General features: G+C 40.9%; 1 protein-coding gene and 1 long non-coding RNA gene across 5 annotated transcripts in view; one reads left to right on the forward strand and one right to left on the reverse strand.

Moving 5' to 3' along the window:
- Positions 1 to 359: 359 nt before the first annotated feature.
- The window catches only part of LOC119123045 (low-density lipoprotein receptor-related protein 1-like), a 62,017-nt gene continuing 44,128 nt past the window's right edge, over positions 360 to 18,248 (forward strand). For all 4 annotated transcript variants that reach the window (XM_037251829.1, XM_037251832.1, XM_037251830.1 and 1 more), the window contains exons 1-2: positions 360 to 931; positions 10,632 to 10,754. In XM_037251829.1, the coding sequence (XP_037107724.1) occupies positions 835 to 931; positions 10,632 to 10,754 (220 nt within the window). In that variant the 5' untranslated portion in view covers positions 360 to 834. The remainder of the gene's footprint in view (positions 932 to 10,631; positions 10,755 to 18,248) is intronic.
- On the reverse strand, positions 10,807 to 11,958 carry LOC119123051. Its single transcript, XR_005097993.1, has 2 exons — positions 11,671 to 11,958; positions 10,807 to 11,572 (listed from the first exon to the last, which is right to left on the reverse strand). It is a non-coding gene; the product is annotated as an uncharacterized LOC119123051 (long non-coding RNA).

Here is an 18,248-nt window from a genome sequence, read left to right on the forward strand (position 1 = left end):
TTTAACTCACAATTCTGGATTTGGTTATTCAATGAGGGAATTGATTGCTCAGTAAAATGTTTTAAATTTCACATAGGTCTGCATACCAAAAATACATGGAACTGTCATGTGTTAATATTTTATTTGTTTCATCGTTTATATAGTACATATAAATTTGAACATGGATTGTTAACCTTTTGTATACCGTTCCACTAAATCACCCAAAATTTCTGAAAACTTTCCGGAAAATTACCGTAAACACACACCGACCTGTGCAATATTCAATTCGAAGAATGCATGTGGTAATGAGGGGGGGCGGAGGAGGAGGAGGAAGAAGAGGAGGAGGAAGAAGAGGAGGAGGAGGGAGGAAGAAGAGGAGGAAGGCCAGCCGACGTCACTCATCAGACCGCTGGCTGACGGCGCTCGGAACCTCCAGCTCGTCAATCTGTGGCCAGCGGCGACAGAGGCGACCGGCAAAGTGCTCCCAACCTTCTACCAGCTTCTTGACGCACTCCACTGGCCTCCTCCGCTGCCAGAACGAAAAGCACACCCGATCACCCTCGCCCACCCCGGACGAGTTGCAGGCAGCGGCTCCAACTCGAGCGCAAAATCCAGGCTAGCTGCCCCCGCTAGCCTTCGAGAGGGTGGCCGGGCTGTCCATGCATCCGGGGAGCCCCCGAGGCAGCCCCGGACTGGCTGGGTGAAGACTTGAGCCTTGACACTCAGCGCGCTGTTTCGCACGCAGCGGCAGTGGATGCCCTGCGAGGAGCATCTTCTCGCCTGTCTGCAACTAATCAGCGTGACAGCTCCAAGAGGCGATTGATGACTAATTTTCTCTTCGGATAAACCACAACAATGTTGCGCACAGCGGCCAACGTGCTGGTAGCAGGATTGCTCGTCTTGGGAATGTTGCACAGCTCGGAAGTCGTTTCACCATCCAGGGCTGTTGATGGTAAGCGATCTTGTTATGCATTCCCTATCACCTGCTGCTTTAAAAAAAAAAAATTTTTTTACTCACGGTGCACGACTGCTTGCTCCAGGTTGAGGCAACAATTAAAACGAGTCTTTTGTTTGGGCCATATGTGAATATTGCAGTGAATATTGCAGTGTCACAGTCAGCCTTCCTCTTTTTTGTGAGAGGAGGCACTGACATTCATTGAGAAAATGATGGCACAGGCCCCAGGAGCTCTTGCTTTTAAGTAGCACTTGATGTGTGTGTATTTTTAATGCCAGTGAGTGGTGGTGGTATGTCAAAATTAGAGGTCTCAAATTGGGTACCTTGAACCTTAGCTCCTATCTTCGGGGTCCACAGTAATAATTTGCATTAAAGTATTTTTCTTCACAGTTTCAGTATCATCTGACATTTCTGTTTTGGAAGAACCTTCTTGAAGTGTTGTTGCGAAATCATGGAGGATTCCAGAATTTTGATCATAAATTCAAATAATTTGTCAATATATTTTAGAATATCAAATCTCATTTTCAATAGATTCAATCATAGACTTTCCAGTGGAACCAGTATGACTTTTGCGTTGCCAGCTACAGACTAAAAGAGCCCCCTCCCTTCTTCCAGCAACTAACCTTGCACACCTTCACAATTCTGGAACAACTTCTGGAAGCCATTAAAACCTCCCAATCTTACTCACGCACACCTCACTGCGGTGGCAGGAGAAAAGTCTCAATTCTATTCAGTTGAAAAGTGGAATTTGTTGCTTTTAACATTGAGCTATGTCTTTATCCAAACTTTTCATGAATACAAAGCTCTTCTAAAACTATTTAGCATTTGCTTGTGATATTAAATTCTGGAGGTCTTTCAAGGCTTGTCTGTTTTAAATCACGAGCTGGATTTTATGAGATTCATCGTCCAGCCAAAAATCTTTGAAGTCTTGTTGTTGCACTCGACAAAATGTAGCTCAATTACCACCTTGAATGTAGCCTGCAACCACCAACAAGTCTGTAACAAGCTTACAAATCTCACCTGTAGAAGTAGATGGAGACATTTGTCAACACCTTGACTATCGGGAAAATTAACAATCTGTTCATCTGTCTTTAAAACCAATTTATTTTAAATACCCAATTCAACATTGTGTCATAATGATGTTTAATTGAATTAACTGCGTAGTAATTGTACAATACAAATTGCCTCATGTCAGCATGCCTTAAATATAACATTGATAATCACTTTTGCTTTCAAAAAGGTCCCAAGGAAAGTTGAATGTTTATTTCAAGAATAATCTGTTTCACAACAACTGTTTTACAATTGATTTGCAATAATGACAGCCGACAGAAAGACAGACCTGAGGGCCCAAATAAGTAAGTAAGTAAGTAAGTAAGTAAGTAAGTAAGTAAGTAAGTAAGTAAGTAAGTAAGTAAGTAAGTAAGTAAGTAAGTAAGTAAATAAATAAATAAATAAATAAATAAATGTAAACTTAGTTGACATTGACATCTTGCATTCATACTGGGTGCTAACTCCACTGGCAATTTTGCTAACTTTGTTACTCCACGAGATGGCTTCAACCCTGAACTTCTGTTCCCTTGCCAGTATTGTTTGAATGCTGCCTGGAAGATTTGCACCATATTGGAGTGTGTAGCCTAAGTCCCCATCATTGATGTCATATTGTTCATCTTTATGCTGAAAGTAGTTGCGACTGAATCTACGGCGCCTCTGCTGGTTGTATCCAAGTAGTGCATGCTCTTTTAACAACCTTACTTTTCCAAATTTGGCTTGTGGGCCAGAGTTTAACACCCCTGATTTAAGGTCACTGTGACTGAATTTTTTTTTTTTTTAAATACAGCATTGTGAAATGTGTTTTTTTCCCCTTGAATAGTTTTATTATATTTGAGTCATTATTTCCCATCAACTGAATACCAGCCCCCTTGCCAGCCTGGTCACGTTAACCTTTCTCAAACGTGATAAATCAGATTCAAGGATTAAGTCTTTTTTTTTTTTCCTTTCTCCTGTCTTGCATAGAGTTGTTTTGCCATGTGCCGAACCACCAAAGACTCTTAGTAGTGTAGCCAGGCCCCAGGTCACCAGCAAGCCCTTTGGTTTAATTGGGTCTAAACTGCCCTTTGTTTCACAGAGGAGACCTCAGCGAACAGTCTCAGATTGTTCTGAAAACTCTGCTAATTGGGGGCTTAGTGGAAAAGGCCCTAATGAAGGAATTCAGATTGCTTCACCGTATGACACAATGTCATTGCAAAAACACCCCAGCCAACTTTTGTCTGCTTGCTAAATTGAACTCTATAGTACATTTGCTGCCTCTTTTCACAAACGTAATATTCATTATCCCTATGTGGCCTCACTTGTAACATTTGCTTCGAAGCTCAACGGGGTGGCCAACATCACATGGCCAAAAGGTTCCCATTTGACAGTTTGCTGACAACTCTAAGCAAGATGGCAAACGGAGTGCATTTGGCAGCTTAGTCTTGCTCACTCAAATTGAAAGTGCATGTGGAAAATGCATTTCCAATTGTGCATATCTCAGCTTGTTCTGTGGTTAAATATCGAATGCGACGCTGTAAAGTAGCTGCTATGTAATCCAGTCCTTTGCTCAGTGGATTTTCGGAAGGAAAATAACAAGCGAAGCTCATTGAAATCCAGCCACATTATTGCGCTAAGAAGTATCGTCAAATTCTTCACAGTTTAAGCTGAAGATTAAACAAGTCCATGGAGCGAGCCATGGATGTAATATTTTTTTATCACCGTAAAATACTACATTGCACCATTATAATTCATACTCGCATGCATACATATATTATTTATACTTCATTAAAGCACTTCAACGTAGTTGTACTTAATGGAAAGCGTTGTAAATTGATTTCTTAACAAGACAGTTTACCACTACAAGCATTTGTTTGCTAACGTGGTTTGTGGGACTGGAATTTTAAAGATCGAATGGACTTACCTTGGCAATTGAATATAATTGAATATATTCATTACTTTGGTCGATAAGTTGTACCTCTAGGTAATGGTAGTGTTTAGCTTTAAACTTATTGACAGCTGGTCTCTTCTAAAATGAATGTTTGGTCCCTTTAAAAACAATATATATACAAACTAGATAAAGTATGATAAAAATAAAAATAAATATGCACCGTATTTTGCGGCTCTGATTTATCGATGGATTTTTCATGATTTTTATGATATTGTACGATTTGCGCATATTCTCTTATATACGGAAATTGAACATTAAAACACCTGCGGCTTATAGTCCAATGCGGCTTATATATGAACAAAACAGGATTTCCCTCTAATTTTAGCTGGTGGGCCTTATATTCGGGTGCGGTTTATAGTCCAGAAATGACGGTAAATGTGATTGGGAGAGGCTTGTCCATCTGTGCCCTGTGATTGGCTCGTGACCAGTCTAGCCCGCACTTAAAGTCAACTGAGATCTGATCTCGCTCACCTGCAACGCTGAGGATTTGTAGAAAAAATCAGAACACATTGAAATATCCTAAAACACATTTTAGTGCCGTATGATGTATTTCAGCTCTAGTTTCTTTTGTTGCAGCATTTGAATTGGAGCACAGGAGCCGCGTAATGTGTTGGCTTCTTTGGTGGCAGCTTTCCGAGACGAATGGCCTCTGCTTTGTTGTCAGGCTCCGTTTTATCATCCGGACCCAAATACGCCCAAATGGCGGCGGAGGCATTTTTCTTCTTTACAAGGCTTGTAGCATACTCACCTCTCATTGTTGTGGTCTTTCACTGCCTAGAGAGCAAGACAGAATGCTGACATTGCCCCATGTACAGTATGTGGCCAATTAATTCAAGACAGCGGCGATTTGTTTTGTAATCATCTGATGATTTTGTTAAGAGATGATTCCTTTCCCCGATAGACAATTGAAACGCTTCTACCAGTAAAATATGTTCTACTTTAAGCGCCGGCCCACGCATCTCATACTTTCATTGTCATCCATTTTACTCTTCAGTGGTATTTTCGCTCGCCCGACGTCCATATTTTCAGTGGCAGTTGTGTGAGGGAGCAGAGTGGTGGCTTTTGTAGATGAGCGTTCGCTAAAATCGAAGCGGACACTTCTGACAGGTTGCGGCGATTCAGCACCCTGATAAAACCTTGTATTATTATAATGATATGTATTATCTGTCTGAATGGAACAATGAAAATGAGGATGGTTTTCACATTTTTTCACGGCGGTGTAACACGGGCATCGCTTGTGTGATGTTTGTTATTTTGCCTGCGTGGCTTAGTAATGTAATCCAAATATCAACAGCACATTAGGACATCATTTGAATAATTGCTTAAGTAATTGTTGACTGGTGGACATAATTCGTCCTTCTGTAATTGTTTGAATGCACATGTCCACCTGTTTTAGTTCCTTAATAGGAATCTGAACGGTAAAATTCACAATAGATGTTTGATCTGTGAATCAACCAACTCATTCCTTGGTTTAATTACGATTGGTGTGTGAAATATGTTTGAATGAAAATGCCATTAAAAATAAATGAATGAATTCTTTCAAATTCAGAATGCATGGTGAACATTCTAGAGAATCTCGGCACTCCTGCGTCACACATACAAACTTGAAACTTGCACTGATCTTGTGAAAAGGCACAGAAGAATTTTGTATAATCTCCTTTAATGTTTCCCTTGAGCGGCATATTAAGTAGGCTTAATTGTCATCGTTCTCCCTCTGCAGTTTCGTACAGCGTGCGCTCTTGCAATGGCAGCATGGCGGAGGGATTTGTCTAAACTGACTGTTGATAATTGAGTATTACACCTTGGGGTTCTCTTAAATTTACCATCCTTACTCTCCCCCCACTGAATTTTATGTTGTCCTCATGTGGAAGTTAAAGACGCATAGTCGTCTTCCTCGGGGTTCCGATGCTGAGGCTAACACAAATATCTGTCTTGGTTGATAACAGCTTTGGGCTTCAGTCGTAGCGAAATCTTAGCCAGACATCCGAGTTGTCCTTAATTAAGCGCTTTTGTGATTACTCGGCTTTGTTAAGAGGTTGTGCCTTTCAGTACCACTATGGCTTGTTTAGATCTACTTTGTGCTCAGAGCTGACCTGTAAAAAAAAAAAAAAAATCCTAATTCCTCTGGCAACCGACGTCACACACAATGACATTCTTGATGTTAAGTCTCCTTCCGGGTTTTTGTTACACATACTTATGAAGACCTATTATACACTACGGATCTGAGTTATGATTGCTTAATTGATGATTGAGACAATGACCAAATGTTTGGAATTGATTATTGCTTCCTTGTATCGGTAAGCAAAATAAGATTGCACCACATGGCTGCAACCAACAGAGGCGCTGTTGATCTATTGCGTCAGTTTAGGCCTACATCACAATATGGGGTCAAAACAGAAGTTTTAAACATTCAGAGAGAATTATCCATTCTATAACAAATGATTGATAGAAAAAAATAATCTTAAACCACATGTTGAGTTCCATAGGCGCTATTCAAACCATTGAAAGTCCCATATTAATCCTTATTTGCAATCCGCGGGCTCTTTCTTTTCTATCATTTCTCCGTCTTGCGCAGTTCCTCCAAACTCTGTTGAAATGGTTTATTTAACAAGGAAGCACAGCTGGGGCCCCCTTCTATGTTTGCAACATGGTAAATTGGAAAACTTTTCCTCCCCCTTCATCTTCTCCCCTCCTCTATTGCAAAACCTTGGATGTCTTCATGCCTTTGTTGTGGTGGAGGATGAAACACTGCTAAGACTTTAACCAATCAGGCCAAATTGATGTTTTCCTAATTTTGGCCCAAACCCTTAAGATTGTTCTTTATAAAATGTGATTTTGTTTTCGAGGTAAAACTACAAATAACACATTTTGAGTTGACTTCCTCATAATGGATGTCAGGATATTTATGAGCAGCAGTGTTGTCATGTTGTTTATCTGCTTCCCCTCAAATACTTGTGAAATCGTAATGGACAGTAAATTTAAGATGGCAGGATTATAGTCTCTTCTTGAGAAACTCCGTGTTTTGCTTGTGAAAGTACACCCTATCTTGACTAGACTAAACTCTGTGACTTTGTAACCCGCAAGTGTGTGTAAACGTTTTGAATAAGCACGCTATGCAATTACCTCAGCCAACACGCCCACCCGGTGTTTTTGTGTGCCCTGACATTTTTATTATTCTCAATACTTGAGGCGGAGTCATTAAATCCTTAGTCCGGAAAGGAACGTGGACGAAGTCCACAGTGGTGGTTAGCTCGGCTTGTTTATGTTATCGTCATGGCGTCAAGAAAGGTTGCAGTGGACTTATTATCTTTATGTAAACAAACGTTTTGTGAGTTCTGCGTGATTGTCCTCCATGATGCGGCCAATGCAAAGCTTTGTTATCTTTCGTATTCATGTCATAGACTGATGAATCAGAGTAAGTTTGCTACGACTTAACTTCGCCCTGCGGGAAAATTCTGTTTCCTTTCTCCTCTTAATATGGAGGTCAAAGAAAAGGGTCAGGAACAAATCCAGCCCCCTGGAGCGTTAGCTCTCAAGGCCGTATGAATGGGGATCATCTGGCTTGAAGACAGGTTTTCCTTTTATAATATAATTTCCGCAGTCGACTTTGAAGAGTGGACGCTCACCCCTGTTGACAGTCTCAGCTGCAACTTTGGAGTGCCCTCGCTGATCTCCAAAGGCAGACGTCCAACTTATTTTTAGCCTTGTCGTGGGCACGAGGAAATGGGGCTGTGGCTGGAGGAGTGGGTGGTGTTTGTCTTTGGAGAAGACGTTTCCTAACTCATCTTGTCGGCAGCGCGGCATATGTGATGCTGCTGCCCGAATGGAGATGACCCAAAAGTAGCTTCTACCTTGGTAAACACACGGGCTAGTCATGTGCGACATTCCTCCATCTCATCTCAGTATCCCACTTGAGCTCGGGAAATTGTGAAGGAAAGCTGAGAAGTCACAATGCCTGAGTAAGAAATTATGACATATATTTCAAGGTACATCCTTGAAATAATAAGCTACTTGATGATCTTCCACAGAGATTGCTGAAGGCTTGGCTAACCATCGAGTGTGTCGTGGAGGGCACACTCACTTTCCAGAGCTTCTTGATAGCACAATCAATTGTAATTTTCACTTTCTTGGGAGCCGTGCTGATAACTACATTATAGCAAAAAAACAAAGACACCTGAAATACGTGGCGTGGAAGCAAATGAATTCGCATGAGGTAGAGAGGTCCAAATGGTGTTCGGGCTGAGGTTCAGACGTCTCTGTGTTAGAAGCGTATTTTGCAGCTTGAACAGTAAAATGTAAAATAAAAGAATTCTGGCAATCAGCTTATACAGATTAGTTGCTTTAAAAATAAATTAGTTACTTTTACCGATTGCTTGATTTGATTAAATGTACCTAAGTTAGCTTACCAGTTATAATAGTTACATTCAGCTGTTTCCGACAACCCGGCCTCACATAAAAATGACACCCGGGCCTTTTAACGGTGACATTTAAGAGTCAAGTTTGTTCTGGTTTAAAAAAAACAAAAACAACTTTTATGACTTACCATAATTACTTGGGCAGTATTTTATGGATTTTACTTAAGTCTTTTTAGACTTCACTGAACATAAATACACTATTAAATGAAATAAATAAACAGACAGTCTTTTTACTTAACAAGGTGCTATAAATGTGACACGATGCCTTTGCGACGTCGCTCCCTCAAACAGAAATGCAAAGTTAAAGACTCCAATATTGCCTCATTATATTTCAATTCAAATTCACCACCAGTCTTTCCCTTTCTTATGTGCTCCATAACGTGCAGTCATTTGTTGAGTGCACATTTTGGAGTAGCGTGTTACTTAGCAACACGCCATCAACATAAACAATAAAAATTCACACCGTGCATGTTTGGAGACTGACTTCTCCACTCTACAGTAACTCGCACCTCCATCTCTCTAACCTCCTGACCTACTTCCTGAGCTCTGTGATATGTTTCTGTCGCCAGCCCCTCGTGCTCCACCCACAGCTTTTATTGGAAACAGAGTATCCTGCCAGGCTCCAGCATCGAAATAAGCTGTGGACGGAAGACAGGCGCTGCCTGCTACAGATGTTCTTGATCTCTCCAAACATGCAAACAAACAAAGACCTTTGAGAAAGGGAATAGTGATGCATCCTGAGTGTAATCCTGGCTACCGTTCATGAATAAATCAAAACCTTGTGACTTCTCAGAGAGAAATTGTGCCATACCATGTAGTATACACACACAAACACGCACACACACACACGTTAAGTGGAGTGCGGCAACATGTCAGGATGGATTCTTCGTTTTTAGGTTGAGCTCCGTGGAGGCTAGCTTTAAATGTAAATGCCGTCACACTGCTTAGCTGCCTTCATTCCATCATCTGTGAACGATGATAGCGCACTTTCCCATCGTAGTGCCAAACAATCCCGAGGTGACAGCGGTATTTCTTAGTGATTTTTTTTTTATATTCTCCCCATGCCGTGTGAAACACATTGAAACCTAAAGGCTCTTATCTAGGGGTTGACATTGTCATTACCCACGGAGGTCATTCAGAGTTCCAGAATGATTGCGGTCCACTTTCGGACCGCAGTCAGGAGTGGCAGTAAAATCTTGGGCTTTTAAGACCGGCTCATGGTTTAATTCTTGCTTGTAGACAAAAAACTGACAGGTTGCTGTTGGAAAAATGCTACGTTGCTTCCTAACGACGACTGAAGTCCCCCTTGAGCGATTATAAAAAGTACTATATCACAAAGAAAAGGATTTCTCACTGTAATGGGTATGAAGATGGCAGTGACGAGGAGAAAAAAGAGAAACTTTCATAAGACTAGCTGCCTTTTCACTGTCAGAATGGCCTTCATCAGTCACTGACAACGTCTTATTAAAGGAAACTCACTAAACCCCCAAATGACTTACTGTAGCCAGTGTGTGCCTAATGATTACTTCATGATTAATCATTCAAGAATTACGCTAGATATCTCACAGTATCTCACTGCAGTAATGTAGTATGGATCACTGTTCCTAAAAGTAAAAAGATTTTTTTATTTGATTTCCATTGGACACAAAGATAGTCAGTTTGCTTTCATAAAGGACTACAAGAAATCAGATATTTACTGTGGTGATGTTGAAAGATGTAACAATTATCAAAAATGATTAATACATGAATTTGATAATCGATGAGTTGTCGATTAATCGTTGCTTCTGTAGTTTGTATAGAGTTTCAATTACACATGAAAAATGTAACAATTATAAAAAATAATAACAAAACTGATGAATACATACATTTGATAATCAGTTAGTTGTCGATGAATCGTTACATCTGTAGTTTGTATATAGTTTAAATTACACATTATGATTCATGCGAAACCTGCTTATGTTTCTGGTTCCGGTGACCCTTGATCTAGTCTCTCTGCTGGTCCTCGAGGATTTGTCTACATTGTGTTTGATTGGAACTGGAGGGGATGTTATTTGATCTTATCTTTGCGTTGTACCGTTGGAACCACTGACCTGAATGCAGTATATGGGAGCTTCAAGTTTATGCAAAGCTTTTCCAAGATGCTTTGATTGCAACCACTTTTCTTTTTCCATCAGCCAGCAACTCTCCAGTGGTAAAGAATGAAACAGACGCTTCAAACTAATGAGACCCCAGAATAAATATTATTGATTCCAAAGGATTTTCTCTTCTCTAGTGTTTTAACATATTCTGATCTGTTGCTTTTCAGCTCCAAAGACCTGCAGCCCGAAGCAATTTGTCTGTAAAGATGGCGTGACGTGCATCTCAAAGGGATGGCGCTGCGACCGCGAGAAAGACTGTCCGGACGGCTCGGACGAGGAGCCGGATATTTGTAAGTGTTTCAAAAAAAAAAGTCTACACGGAAGCCATACCTTTATTTTTTGAGATGTTGTTATTGTTGACTCTGATTGTGTGGATCTTTCTGTATTTACAGCAAACCTTGGCTGACGTTTAAGCATTCAAAGTACATAATTGGAGCTTTGGTGGAAGTGAATGCTTCTTCAGCTCTAAATACACGCATCATGTAATTTACAGACATTGAGACGGTTCAGGATGCCTATTTTTGTTTTTTTAATCATTCAGTGTGATGCGCATTTACCTTCATTTATTTCCAGCGTATTGCGTTACAAATGAATGTAATAACAGTTTGAAAAGGAACATTTCAAGTTTACGCAGAGATGGATTTCAGTTGACTTCAATATTTCATCCCCTTAACACTTGGTGATTGACTTAGATTGAGAGCTCTATTCGATTTATTTGGCGTGACGAGCGAAAACAATCGGGTGTTTTGTTTGCTGTCCATTTAGGTCATTTTGCAGTAAAGCTTATGATCATGGAGATTTACGATGGTTTTTTTTCATCTGGGATGGAAGGGATATCCTTTTTTCTTCCAGCGCCACAGTAGATGCGGTTAATGAGACAAAATGAATGTACTAAAAAAAGACAGCCTTGTTTTCAAAGTCTACATTCGAGATGAAATGCCCTCAGGGTGGATCCCTGGTGAGGGAATGAGAGCAGCTGTGTCTCTCTTTGGTCAGCTTTTACTTTTCCAAGAGGACAGGACGTTTGGACGTAGGGGAAAAAGTGTGTGTGTATATACGTTTGACATGTTTTTGGACGGTTGGCCTGGGTGAAGCTTCGAGCTGAAGTCTAGACGCCGTAAGAAAAAAACAAAACGTAAGCGAGTCAGTCTGGAAGTCATTAAAGACGCAGCCACAGCAATGGAGAAACCTGCTGTTTTGCACAACCTGCTCCTTCCTCCTCCTTCTCAACTGTGGGCGAGCCTGCTTCCATGTCTCTATCTGGGACAGAGACAACAGTGACTGCATCCCTTGTCTCATTCTAAGTCTCGCTTCTGCCAGTACCTCTGAAAAACACTTACGGGAATAGCGCACCCAAGAAACTTGGCTTCACACTGTGGTAGTGGAAAAGGTTGTGAGTCAGAGAAAGGCCTTTCACTAAGATGGCAAAAAGTAATGGGAAATATTTTTTTATCAATCAGAGGTTGCTTTGGACCTCTGAAAAATGTCTTCAAAAGTCATTCTGGACAGTAATCTGCGGACAGTTTAAGGAGGAACCCATCAAGTCTATCAAACACCAGAGAACAGAACAGAGAATGCAATTCAACATCAGTGGATGAATGTACCAAAAAATCCTAAAGACGCATGAAAAAGCTATTTTAGATCACAGGTGTCAAACCCAAGGCCCGGGGGCTAGATCCAGCCCGCCATGTCATTCTTTATGGCCCATGAGATCAAATCATGTCAACTCCTATGATTCTTGCTAAAATCCATTCCATCATTTTTAATTTGCATGTGTAATAAATAATAATGTTGAGAATTGTTTTACCCTTTTTACAGTAATTTGAACAATAACTGATGAAAACGTTAGTTCTGATTTCAGTGGGTTTGATACCACTGTCACTTAAAAATTGTTTGGCAGGAAACTGCGGAAAGCGCGTCACATTGAACACATCAGAAGGAGACACACTATCAAATCACAACAATGGAGCTTGTCCTTGATTTAATCCATTCAAGCCACAGTAAGGAGACTCGCGTGGAATTCGGTGAGGAAGCCACAATATTTAACTAGCAACTTAAAACGCTAACAGTTGTCCAAATGAAAGGCAGAGTGTTAAAGTACTTTCAAAATTGCTTTACTTATTATTATTAGCCTAACAAGTTTGCTGCCTTAATTCTAACATACTGTAGAATGCAAACGACAGGCTAACGGAAGTTAGCATCTCATCTGTTGTGTTCATTTTAAGCCATCAAACACCTCATGGATTCGAGTAGTTACATTCAAAAGAAAATCGGCATTAAGTTTCACATCATTTGATAATTTTTCTAAATAAGAATGTCAGTGAAGGTTATATGAGTTAGAATGGACTGTAATTGTGGTTGTCTTTGGAATTGCAGACTACCATTGACGCCTTCCCCTCATCATGTTTTTGTCCTTCTGGTGCAAGGCTTGTCTCTGACTCACGAGCTTTTCCACTACCACAGTGCAAAGTCAAGTTTCTGTTTATTGCGACGGTGCGCTTTGACGAAGCTTTTGGTTCAACGATGCAAAAGGAAGGTTTATTGATTCCTTACGTGGATGCGGTTTCACAGCGGCCCTTGTCGGCGGGGCGGCTATTGCCCGTGAAGTCGGCCACTGTCCACTGCAGCTGCTGTATTTCTCCCACAATGCTGTCCTTTGTACCCCAGGGTGCTAGGCCACACTGGAATAGAGGCATACTGACAGAGGACAACAAAAAACTCAACGGTTGTTGTTTGCGCATAGGCCCTTTTCTAAAGATCTACATTCACAATCAACAATCAGCCAAGCTACAACATGAGAAAGTCCAAAGGTCGGTAGAGTGCGAGGCGTGTTTTTGAGCTCCTCGGGCTGTGGAATTCATTTTCTTTCCTGCAGTGTTCCCACGTCGAAAGCAAGGTGGCCTTGGAAATGTAAGAAGTGTAATGCCGGCTGCTGCTAGCCTGTAATAAGAACACTTTTACAGTCTAGTTCCCCCTAAGCAGCAATTAGCCTTTTAGGAGATTGACAGCCCTTGTAGAAAGGCTGATTTCTATTGTTGGAATTATATACATTGTAATCACTATAAAGAATAAAAAAGAGTCTCGTGCAATAGTAATGACCCCTCGTGTCACTTCCGAAAGAAATAATGAGGTTTATTTTAGTTTGTTCTGCATTTACGCTGTCATGTACTTGACACTTGACCCCAGACGATGATTACGATGCTCAGATATGAGCAAGGAAGTGAACTCTTTGATCTTGACACTGTCGCCTTAAAGCACCCGGCCCAGAAAGCTCATCACGGACAAAAACCTTGACATGAAAGAACATGTTGAGGATCCGAGGAAGGAACCAATTGCAGGTGTGCGGAAATACACACTCGCAAACATGCATAGTTTTGCTAAGTCATGTACTTCTTTCAAATCTGTTGAGATTTTCATTTGTTAATTGGTTGGTTAGTCTAAAAAAGTGAACAATACTTTTAGTCAGATGCCCACTGCTCGTATGATAATTACTATTAACATCCGAGCAGGGCTAACTTCTCCTCACATTTATTCCAAATCACATTCCTAAAGTTCAGGATATTTCATTCCCTTGTTTGCATCAATTTTGCAAACAGCAGCTACTAAATGTCAGCATAAACAACAAACTATATATTTAAGGGTGTTCTGGTCTGCCAGCCACTAGTTTAGGCCAATTTTAGACAAGTCTGGCAGAAGCTGAAGAAAGACAAGAGGGCCCATACTGTGTTCAGCCAAGAAAAGTGTGCCGGGGGTTTAAATTGAAGAGGGGGAGAGGGGTGTCATTATGTAATCCCAGCAGGGCTTCCCACAGACAGCGTCGGTCGGAGAAGGCCAGAGGCACTCCAAGGGGACTCAAGAGACAACAGGAAAGAAATAATATATTGAAGGCATTAACATAGACGCTGAACATCTGGTTCGGACTGGTGGTGCGATCTTTTCCAGTGACGTCAGCTGTTGGTCTTCTCTTGCCCCTCCCCCTTACCTGTCATGAGCGTGGCTTTTTATGGGATGTCAGCCACCTGGTTCTGCTGAAGATCACACGGTCAAAAAGACATTATCATTCCACATCTGTTGTGAATAATTCCGCGTGGAGAGCCCGGATGTTATAGTAGCAGATGGCCTCTAGTGGCCACCCTTTCACAACTTTGATCAAATAAAATAGTGTCAATTCCAAGAGCATTTTTTTTCAGTGTACTGGTTTTAATTACTGTAGATTTCTAAAATGAACACGAATATTTGTTTGGCCCCTTTTCGTTTTGCTAATTGGGATATGCACAATCGTTTGGCGCTCAAAGTGAATTTCAGCAATTATTCATGAGGTAAATAAATGTGTCCTCATAAAAAAAAGTTTTGTTATGCTGAATTAGAACAGTACATCACAATAGCAACGCTAAGACATTAAAAGTTTTTTATTCTTCCATAACCTCCGCTAATATTGTACAGCATGTTTGTTTGTTTGGGAAATCGGGTGTTGTCACAAAAGTCTTGACAAAATCTTGTTTACCTTTGCATGATAGAAGTGTTTGCTCAGTGGTTTGTCCCCCCCAAGGAGCAGTCGAGCTGCTACATTTGGACAAGTTTGTTATGCTATGGAAGGCTGGATTTGGGCTTCCTGCTTAGCTTGTCACCTTGCCAGCTCTCCCAGGAGCCCCCCCCAGTGAAGGATTGCAAATGCACTGTTGATATTTCTGAAGAGCAGCACTGTGAATAAAAAAGTCTGGCCTGTACAGAGGTTACGAAATATGAAAGCTTCAATCGGTCTTACACTGTTTTCCAAATAATGTGATGCTCTGTTTTTCCATGGCTATGTCCGAACTTTGGAGTCTCAGGTGGACTGGACTCATGAACTCATAACTCTTGCTTCTGAATGAAGAAAACTCCTGAAGATCTCTTTGTAGACACGCTGGTTGATTGGCCAATTTTTTTTGTAGCTCAGGTTATATTTTTTGACACCTCGTCTGGAACTTTCCCGACACATTTTGCATGTGCGACAAGTACTCGCACTTCCAGTTGTATCCTGTCCTTTTACAGCCTCGCTGTGTTGTGATTACTTTGCTCCAGTTGTATAGAGGCTTCATTTTTTTTTTTTTATTGGCTTGGCAGACGGTGAAGACAGGTCAAACAGTTCCCTGAGGGTGCCAGGTCGACATTCACTCACTTCATCCAAGAATGCGTCATTCAGGCCACGGGCGTCATAGACAGTGCCAGCTGGTCAGCGAGATGGCCTGCTCCTCGGTGGTCAGAAAAAATATTTTAATGTGTCATTAAGGGCGTTAAACTGGTGCAACACTATTTATTTATGAGGTATATTTACGGATCAGCTTGTTTAATTATTCATCGTCATCTGGTTGGATGGATTATATTGGATGATCCAAATTTGTTAGAGCATATATTTGGGAAATGTTCCTTTTGATATGGATTGTTGTTAGAGAATCCAGTGACACTTATTGCCATGGTGAGTATGGTTACATCACTGTCAGGCCTAATGTGTGGGTGGTGTTGGAAGAGTGGCGTCTGATATAATCCATGACATAATCCATGACTAATAAAGTCATCTTGTAGTTGGAAGAAGTCATCTCCTTATCAATTGACACGTTGGTAATATTTTGACAAATGAAGATGAAATCTGCTCATAATGAGGAGAAGTGAATTGACTAGTCAGTCACTTGCCGGTTGAATTCAGAGTTTAAAATGAGGAATAGCTCAGGATCGATTAGAGCCGTCAGCCTGTAAGGCATGAATGAAAATAAGGAAATTGTAATGACTGAAGGATTTCTGACTATAAATGTGAATTTAAATTCTGAAAATGACCCCTCACCTCAACGTGAGGTGAACGAGTGTGTCAATAGTAATCAATCACCCGCCCGTCCCCGCTGCGTCTCGTGGCCATAACCCCCTCTGGTCTCTCCTCATGTGGCCGTGCCACAGTTCAGATCAAGGTTTGCACATGACACCGCTTACGACACGTCAGCTCAGTGTGATTTGTATGAGGCCACAGCCGACTTAGGTGATCAAACAATGGCTTTATTTCGCCTGGCCCCATGGAGCATGTGAACCACCTCTGTTTGCTGCGACTTAATGACTCGACGCGTGTGCCGTGTCTGCAGTCCTGCATGTCTTGTTTCGATTGAAGAAAGGTTTCTTTGGCTGGAATAGTAGATTGAGAAACTGCTAAACAATATTTTTGTGTGATAAAACTATGACTATTATGATCGAATATTATAGAATATTTTTAGAAACGATTATTCCATCGATTAATCGAATGGTCTAAAATGTCGAGAAATTTAAAAAAAAAAGAATTAAACAACTGTGAAGCAATAACACACAAGAAGGTCATTGTGTTCCAAAATAAATTTTGAAAAAAAAATGTAAACAATTAATCGAGTATTAAAAGTCAAGGTGATTTGTTTGATAATCGATTTGTTGTCAATTCATCAATTAATTCAAGTTAAAACATCTATGACCTCTACCTGAGTACGGGTACAGTAGAAATAGACCTCATTTAGAAAAAAAGAAAAAAAAAATCACACTATTATCACCGGTTCAACTTTATCATTAACATTTGGGTGACATGTTTTTCAAAGAGCGAAGGTTTTTCCAACAATTCCCGGATCGCCATCGGAAAATATTAGTCAGTTCAAGACAAGAATATTCCTGCCAGATCGCGTTGTTTCACCACCACAGGGGAATATTGAGTAAAAAGCGGCGTTTCCTTAAAGTGAGTAGCCATTTCCATCGCAGTGCTACTATCTGCTGCCAGCTCACTGAAGAATGGGGCCTTGTGGGACTTTGGAGCGCTTCCTATGAATGAGGTGTTCAATTAACTGCTGCGAGGCTCCCCTATTCTTTCTCTTCTCTTTTTCCCTCACTTCAATTGTTTTCTTTCTTTGGTAATTGACCACACATTTATTCGACGCAACACATGAGGCATGACAAATCGATTCCATGTGTCCTCTGAAAGATGAGTCTCGATGAGGTTACTTCAGGCCTCGTCAAAATAGTTTGTTTTTTCGCATGTCATTTCATTTGGGGCATTTCTTCTTGAACACCTTACATTTGATTTTTCCTCATATTTAATCTCTTGGCCAAACATGAGTAGATTTGGGTCAGCTGTTTGATGGCAAGGCTGCAGCCCACTTGTTATTATGGCTCCCTGTTCTTTATAAAACGTATTAATCCAGAATGGGAACCTTTGTTGTCCAGTGTTAAGTCGGCAGCTTAGCGATAGGAGAACCAGCACGGGGGAGAACGTCACACATCACCCTGATACGATTGTGTTCACATACCCGCCCGCCCCCTTCTAGTATTTTATCTTTTGTTTGCTCTGAGCGTGTAGCGCCTTTTAAAGTCACTTTCAAACTTGTTTCCTTTTCAGTTTGCTGTCATTATAAACCAATTCAGTTCAGTGTTGTAGTCGTCATTTTTTTTGCCAGCAATGATTTAATGAACATGGTTCATGGATTTGTTGCTATGATGAATCAAAAGCAAGTAAATAATTTGTGCTTTTGTTTCGCCCATTAATCATGTCGCACCGCCCTTCTTCGACTTGGAAAATACGTCACAGCCGTTGGGAGAGACTGCACAAAATGGTGGGCAACAGGACAGACTTCTTGATGAGTCATTTGTCCTTTTGTGGATGAAATAATGGTTGGAGTCACAAGGCAGCAAAACCTCATCCAGGAAAAAGAAGTCAAAAAAGTCCCTGCGTTTCAATTGTGCCAGTCGAGTCACTTGTTTCTTAAATTCAAGCTGCAAAAAACCTTTAAGGAATTTGAGAATGTCTG

Source organism: Syngnathus acus, chromosome 5 (assembly GCF_901709675.1).
Source record: "Syngnathus acus chromosome 5, fSynAcu1.2, whole genome shotgun sequence".
In the NCBI taxonomy this organism is placed as follows: domain Eukaryota; kingdom Metazoa; phylum Chordata; class Actinopteri; order Syngnathiformes; family Syngnathidae; genus Syngnathus; species Syngnathus acus.